Here is an 8,358-nt window from a genome sequence, read left to right as displayed (position 1 = left end):
ATTAGTGAAATGTCAAGTCTCCCTTTCCTGCTTTTTGCATAGCCCAGGGCGATAAACCTTAGGTGGAAAGATTCCCTGATGTTCCCAGTCTCTTTTTTGCTGGTGAACACAGAGAGCTCTCACATCAGGGTGCAGTGTTTTGAAATCATACCAGAAGCTGTTTAAAATTAATTTGCACTATCATTTATTATTACAATTATAAGATAAAATGATGAAAATTAGGTACATTTTAATTTTTTTATTTGCCAAGAATGTATTGTCTTGGTAGACCCATAAAATATATATATTAAAAACAAAATAGGAAAAACTACTTGTAAAGAAGTAAAATTTCTCTTTTCAGGAACAATGCTGTATCAAACAAGATTCTGAAGAGATAGAGAAAACTGAGGCTGTCCCAGAGAGACTCTACTCCAATGGCATATGCTTATCGAAATAAGGAACAGCCCTGTGTAGCTTTGCCTTCGGTTATATTGCAGAAGAGGAAATACATAGCAGGTAGGACATACACCTATATTCTCCTCTCCAAAGGTCAATTGCAAAATTCCTAGTATGTGATCAATCATTGCTATTGTCGATGGAATTCTTTGTTTTTGTTAAATTAAGGGTAAGTTTACTGAATATTTTATCTCAGAGTAAAATATGCACTGAGTTGCTTGACTTGTAGCAAAAAAGTAGATTATTGTTTGAAGATTTTATTTATTTATTTTTAGAAAGAGGGGAAGGGAGGAAGAAAGAGAGGGAGAGAGGCATCAATGTACAATCAATTGGTTACCTCTCGCACACCACTAACTGGGGACCTGGCCCACAACACAGACATGTGTCCTCACTGGGAATACAACTGCTGACCTTTCAGCTCACAGACCAGCATTCAATCCACTGAGCCACACACACCAGCCAGGGTGCAGATGAAACATTTTGACCAGGGAGCGTTGCCACAGTGTTTTCCAGCAGAAGCTTACCTGTGCAATGCTTTCTGCATGCAGTGGTAGCAGTCGAGATGTGGGATTGCTAGTGCAACAGCATCAGATTAGCTCATTAGACGCACAGCTGAGGGATGGGAGTCAGCATCTTTAAAACAAACAAACACCACGGTTTTAAGAGAATGAGGTTGTCAGAGAGCACAGCCTGATCTGCTTGTTCAATACATAGCTGGATATCTTGTGTCCCAGTTTCTTGAATATACAAAAGTATAATTCACTTGCTATTTCTATGTCAATTAGAAAAGCCCTCAGTAAGGTAGAATGAGTTACCAGGGATGAAATGAAAAACCACACTTTAAAAGTCATTCAAAACATGTCAATAACACTACTAGTGCTACCAATTAATTTGCATTCATTGTTACTGGGAGCTGTGCTACCTAACCTGTTTACGTTCGTCATCTCATGTAATTCACGTAGTACAAGAATAGAAATACTTGAAAAAAACCACACAGCTAACAATTACAGACCCAGCAGGCAGCCAACCAACTCACCAACCAAAAAAACAAACAAAACACATTAAAGGAAAATCATAAAACCCTACAATTAACCAGAGACTTATACAGACTCGTTGTTTAACTTAATCCTATTGAACTTCAATAATACTTCTATTAGACATAGAAATATTTACCTCTGTGTTCTAGGACTCTCCTGCAGAGTAAGGAGATCACTGTTGCAGAATGCCTGGCACAGCTCTGGGTACTGAGTAGGTGCACACTAAAGAATGCCAGTTCTCTCCCACATTAATTCTCTATCCAGCTAGAACAGACTGATCAAGCTTTAACAAATCAAAACTGTAAGTAATAACAAAAAAATCAAAACATGCTTTAAACAATTTAAAGAAAAGAAATATAAGCTGAAAAGGAAAGGAATGGCTATCAGAACCAAACAGTGGAGAAAAGACTGAACAACCAGAAGTCAGAGTGATAGGACAGGACCGGCTTATTAGGTAAAAGAAGGAAGTGTGGATCAGTGAAGAGCACACAGCTTCTGACTGATGCTGAGAAGAAGCAGTATTGAGGTGTAGTCTGTCTGTGGGCAGTGAAGCAGAGCAGTGCAGTGGAAATTGATAAGGAAAAACCCATAGAACTATTGAAATTTCCAAGGATGGTGAAGACAAGATATGGCTTGGAGAGGAGGCCTGTGGCAGCTAAGGAAAAATAACTGGAAGTCACTCTGGCTCACCTGGTTCTTATAGGTAACTCTGTTTTATCACTGGAAACACAAACACACACACTCAGAGACATGTGTACACAAGTAAATATACATAGGGATATACATATATTCAAGAAATAGCAAATACTAATATAATTAATATATGCATGTCAATATTAATACATATAATGAATTAGTGTGCATTCACCCAATACAAACTTTAATCAAGAATGAATAATAAATCAGTACCTTAGTCAAACAAAGATTCTGAAATTGTTCTCTGGAGAGTTTGTATTTTAAGATTTTATGAAAAGATTGGGAGAAAACAAGATGTGAACCAAAAAAAATTGATCAATACACAGACGGTGTGTGACAGAATCATACACTTGAAACATATATAATTTTATTAACCAATGTCCCTCCAATCAACTTAATAAAAATTTCATAAAAATAAATAGAAAGCAATGAAGAACAATAAAAAATAAAGAAATACACTGATTTTAAATGAACCTTTTAACAATGTGGCATCAAACAGAGAAAACATCTTATTGTCTATTCATCTCTTTTCATTGTCCCCATGATTGATGGAAGCAAGAAAATCAATGGCACCAGGGAATCTCTCGCAGGTGACCGAGTTCATTCTCATGGGCATTTCAGACCGCCCGGAGCTCCAGATCCCACTCTTCTTTGTTTTCCTGGTCATCTATGGGCTGACTGTGGCAGGGAACCTGGGCATCATCACCCTCACCAGTGTTGACTCTCAACTTCAGACCCCCATGTACTTCTTCCTCCGGCAATTGGCTGTGGTCAATCTTGGCAACTCTACTGTCATTGCCCCTAAAATGCTGGTTAACTTCTTGGTTTCCAAGAAAACCATCTCCTACTATGGGTGTGCAGTGCAACTGGGTGGATTCGTACTTTTTATTGTGGCTGAGATTTTCACTCTTGCTGCAATGGCCTATGACCGCTACGTGGCCGTGTGCGACCCCCTGCACTATATGGTGGTGGTGTCTCCACAGATCTGCCTTCTGCTGGTGTCCCTCATACACTTCTACAGCCTGACCATAGCATTGACTGTCTCTTCCAGCGTGTTCTCTGTGTCCTACTGCTCTTCCAACGTGATCAACCATTTTTATTGTGATAATGTCCCGTTATTAGCATTGTCGTGTTCTGATACCTATGTTCCAGAAACTGCTGCTTTTTCCTTTTCGGGCATCAATTTGATTTTCTCAATGATTATTGTTCTGATATCCTACTTTAACATCATCCTTGCCATCTTGAGGATCCGTTCCTCAGAAGGGCGACACAAAGCCTTTTCCACCTGTGCTTCTCACCTGATGGCTGTCACTGTGTTCTATGGGACTCTTCTCTTCATGTACTTGCAGCCAAGGACCAACCACTCCTTACATACTGATAAAACGGCCTCAGTCTTCTATACCCTCGTGATACCAATGCTGAATCCCCTCATTTACAGCCTAAGGAACAAGGATGTGAAGGACGCATTAAAGAGGTTCCTGCATAACCCATTTCAATCACTCAAACTAACATAAATGCAAATCTATCTTCATGAAGGGTTTTTCTCTGGCCTCTGACAATCCTGCCCTTAGGAAGTAACAAATGGTTTAAAATTCCACGAATTTCAATGGGACAATCATAATCCTTTTTATCCGAACCTCAAATACTCAACTTCACCTTTAAAAAATGCATTAGTTGACCCAAGAAATCACAGTTATGTAAGTTATAAGCCATAATATTAAAATAAACACTTTTTAAAATACAGTTAAACTTATTCAAAGGTTTTTATAGTTTCTAAACAAGGAAGAGCAAGCCTGGTAGCTGGTGGTGAAGGCGTATGTGGGGCACTTTTTGGAAAGTGGTCCAGTGAGATCGTTTTTCCTGCCACAGATAACTTTTTTTTGTTCAGCTACTAAAAGTTTTATTATTTTTATAGCATTGTTTCTATCAATTTCTGAACCTGTTGCAACCATTTTTGTCTTCAGCTTGAAAGATTCATATCACACAGAAAAAATGAACCTTTAAAACAAAATGAAAACTGAACAAAAACGTTTTGGTAGACATGAAAATAAGAAACAGGACATTTGGCTAAACAAGTGAAAAAATATGTAAAAGGGGATTTTACCTTTTTATGCCTTTCACTTTATCCCTTTCACTTGCTGCATGTACATGAAAGCAAAGCATTGCTATTTATTCAAAAATGACATATATTCAATTTTTCCATATTATAGTCTTATACTACACACTGTTGGGTTCTGTTGACTTTTTTAGACAGTCTTAACAATAAACTCTTCTTATACCAATTTTATTGCTGTATCTTGGAATGAAATGTTATTAAACAAACAGAGAAAAAAAGTCATCCTCAAAGTGACACCAATTCTTAAGGGCACCCATCACCTCCACCCCTGCCCCCATATCGACACTCATTACCTGCCCCATCTCTGTACCTGCAAAACATCACTAACATTTAGTAAAGAGAGTGGGCATGACATGCAAGTCAAGATAATAGAATTTGGACCAGTTCAGATCCTTTTTCAATTCAAAAGTAAAACTGAGAAACTTTAAGGTTTTCCATGGAGATTTTCTGGCCCTTTATGTTGTGGATGAATTTGGTTGGAACCCTGATGCTCTCACCAGAAGTCCATAGGACTTCATACTGGTTGTCCAGTTGTCCTGATTCACGTTGATCATGGCTGCTTTCTGAAGGATGGGTCCACGAGAATGAAAAAGTCCTTCCAAAGAAATCCTTTGAAAATGGAGTAAACTCACTGCAGATATAGTGGAAGGAGGCCAGACAGAGGTCATGGTACAGCATTGGGCCTCCTTCTCAGAGAAACTGAACTGCTGAATTTCCCAGTTGCCCATCCACGTTCCCCAGCCTTACAGAGGAACCATTGTGCTGGCTCCTCTCTCTTACTCCTCCTTCTTATGCCTCCTTTCCTTTTTTCGCTGTATTTCAATTACAGCATAAATTTTTTCTATCCTTCTTATAAACAGAGCTATTACTTTATGGAGCTTGAGATCCATCTGTAAATTATACCCCCAGTTGTCACCTTCCATTCCAAGTTTCTCTACAGGATTGGTTTTATTCTTTCAATACTTATAAAGGCATTTGTTTAAACAACCACCATTGTCTATGTTGGAGCAATTTTATTGAAAAGGAACTTTGAAAATAAAGTCTATACTTCATGTCACAGAATATACATGGATTGTGGTTAATGAAAATATCCAACTAAATACTAAAATATATATTTTAAGTGAATAAAAGAATATATATTTCTTATTAATTGATTCTAACCACAATAGCATTTTGAGCTATAATGGTCATGGGGGGTTACTAAATAAAAAAAAAACTTCAGAAAATATATCTGTCAAAGATCCAACAGAATATATCACTGAATGATAAAGGTTATTCATGTTTCCACAATCATAAAACATGATTGTTTTCAGAAATGGACTCATGATATTATATTAATTTCAACCCCTTTATAAAATAAGGTGAGTAGGAAACTTTACTTTTAAGATGTGGATGCTTAAAATATTGCTGCTTAATCACTGAATAATCAAAATAGCTGCAAATACTTCCTTGGTTGTGGTGGCATCTTCACTTCTGTTGAAATCATTCTTCTCGTAGCTAATGCAAGGATGAGGACCAATAGTGCAGCGTGGGGCCCAGGAGGAAAGGTAGAAAGATCCGGCCGTGAGCCAGCCCGCCTGTGCTACTGGGCGCCAGTGCTCTGCGTCACTTCAGTAACTCCTTCCCCCGCAGTATCCCAAACGCCAGTCTTATCACTGTTGTGAACATTCAAATATTAAAACTATACTAAAGTTATGTTTTAATTTATCCTTGAACTTTTTTGTTAACACAGATTGTGCTTAGTGCATCTTCTACTTCAAATCGAAAACTTTATTTGGATCATTTTTTTAATTATGTATTAACACATGTAGGACAATTTTAATCTTAAAGCTAAAGTTGTTTCTATAATTAAGTCTGATTTCCTAAAATAAATGTCTCCTCCACTAGACATTTATTTTTAGAAAGCCAGGGACTCTGACATCACATTCCTAGTTGTATCTGTAGTGCCTAACTTGGTAAAAGGCATTAAAAAGAATGCATGATAGATTTTATAGAAATGGGTTCATTCAAGGTAATAAACACATATTGTCAATTGAACAACCCAAATCTCTCTCTTTATGGGACTTAGAGAAAAAACAGAAATAGGCAGAATGAGAATTGGGCAATATATTTAAAGAAAATATTGTGAAAATGTTCAAATATGATAAAAATGTATAACCTTCAGACTGAAGAATATTAACAAGCCCAGGGTACAAACAGCACATAACAACTGTGTAAAAGCACATCATAATCAAATTTCTCATGGCTATTAGTAAATAAAAACTTAGGCAGCCAAGAAAAGACTCTGTGACAGAGGAACAAAGTGTATAGATGGTGTAACGAAACAGAAGCAGGGGTTTGGTTGCCAGTCACCACAAAAGCCAAACACGTGAGGCAGATGCTGGTGCACAAGGAAAGAGCTTTTAGTCAGGTGCTGCAAGACCTGGGAGAATGGCGAACTCCTGTCTCAAAACCCATCTCCTTGGCAAGACCAAGACAAAAGCCAGTGTCCAGACTTCCTGCTCCATTTCAAAGTACCGTCCCTTGGAGACTGAAGGCAGCTGCTAAACAGTCCCAGTCCCCACCCAGGTAGCTTAGTTTGTTCCTGGCTGGTGTTCATTTTAGGCTCCCTGCTGGAGCCTGCATGTGAGACCACCCAGCCATGAGTCATGCAGCTGCTAGGGCTGCAGAGTCACACTGTCAGGAGAGTGCAGAAGTGCACCAGCGGGTACATCACCAGATGGCCCAGAGGGAGTGAGACCTGCTAAGGCCACATGGCCCATGGAGAGAACAGGTGAGGGCAACTGCAGGTCACCAGCAAAAGAGCCATGAGCCCAAGCCTCTGTTTCCCTGGGATTATATTAATTTGGGTGTGAAACAGGCCTGGTGCTTTCCCCAAATAACCAGTCAACGTCCCAAACTTTAGCACACTTTGGGTGGGTCCACCTCCAAACCAATCCCTCCTTTTCCCAGGCTAGACTGACAGGCCTCTTTGGTCAGCACCTCCCTTTGCACCATTTTGACTTTTATGGCACCTGTGCCTGCCTTCCCCTGGTCCCACCCATAATTTGGTGGGCAGAGGAAGGGCTTTTTCTCTATCCCATTCTCTTGCTAGCTTTTCACACTCAGGCCCTATCCATTGATGTTTCCAGCTTTTCTTAGACTCCTCGGGCAGGAGGAATATAAGAACCTCCTTCTGCTGCCATCATGGCCAATGGGGAAGACTCCCTGGCACTTCAGGCAGATTTTTCACCAATAACAACATGACATCAAAAGCATAATCTATAAACAATGATTTGATAAATGGACTTTATCAAAATTAAACAACCTACCAATCACACTCTTGGGAGCTCATCCCAAGGGAATGAAATGAATGTTATATAGTCATCTTTGAGTGAATGTCCCAGGAAGTTTTATTCATCATACTTGAAAACTGGGATGAACCCACATGCCCATCTATGAGTGATTGGCTAAGAAAACTGAATCATCCCTACCAAGAAATACTACTCAGCAACAATAGAGGAACAAGTGATTTATACACACAAAAGGACAAGTAAATCACAAGAGAATTAGGTAGAGTGGAAAAACCCAGTCCCCAAATATTGCCAGTGGTATGCTATTATTCATCAACATTCTTCAAATGACAAAAACAGAGTGATGGAATCAGATTAGTGATTGCCAAGTATTAGAAACAGTGGCAGAGGAGGAGGTGGGCATAGCATACTGTAAAGGCTGGCATATTTTAATTATTTTGAAATGCAAGTTGTGAATTTAATCTTTGATTGCCCCAAGTCCCTGTTCTCCTCCCTTAACACCTAAACAGAACACATGAAACTTTTATACTCTCAGAAAAATCATAAGAAATAAGCTTGACTTTGGACTTGGCAATGATTTCATGGACATGACACCGTGAACCATAAGCACAGACAACAGAAGCAAAATTAGTTATGTGAGAATAAATACAACTAAACATCTTCTGCAGAACAAAGGGAAAAATCAACAGAGTGAAAAGGCAAACTATGGAATGGGAGAAAATACTTGGAAACCACTTCAGTAGACATTGCTCAACAACAACAAAAAAAGACATACAAATGG

The 8,358-nt window shown here is 38.9% G+C and overlaps 1 protein-coding gene across 1 annotated transcript; it reads left to right on the top strand.

Annotated features, from left to right (window-relative positions):
- The first annotated feature begins 346 nt into the window (after window positions 1-346).
- LOC112306646 (olfactory receptor 8J2-like) lies at window positions 347-4,013 on the top strand. Its single transcript, XM_053924996.1, has 2 exons — window positions 347-495; window positions 2,724-4,013. The coding sequence occupies exons 1-2, from the start codon at window positions 414-416 to the stop codon at window positions 3,680-3,682; spliced, it is 1,041 nt and encodes a 346-aa protein (XP_053780971.1). The 5' UTR covers window positions 347-413; the 3' UTR covers window positions 3,683-4,013.
- The last annotated feature ends 4,345 nt before the right edge of the window (window positions 4,014-8,358 follow it).

This window comes from Desmodus rotundus, chromosome 5 (genome assembly GCF_022682495.2).
Source record: "Desmodus rotundus isolate HL8 chromosome 5, HLdesRot8A.1, whole genome shotgun sequence".
Taxonomy (NCBI): Eukaryota; Metazoa; Chordata; class Mammalia; order Chiroptera; family Phyllostomidae; genus Desmodus; species Desmodus rotundus.
Note: the sequence above shows the minus strand (reverse complement) of the source record. Positions and strands in the feature narration are given on the sequence as shown.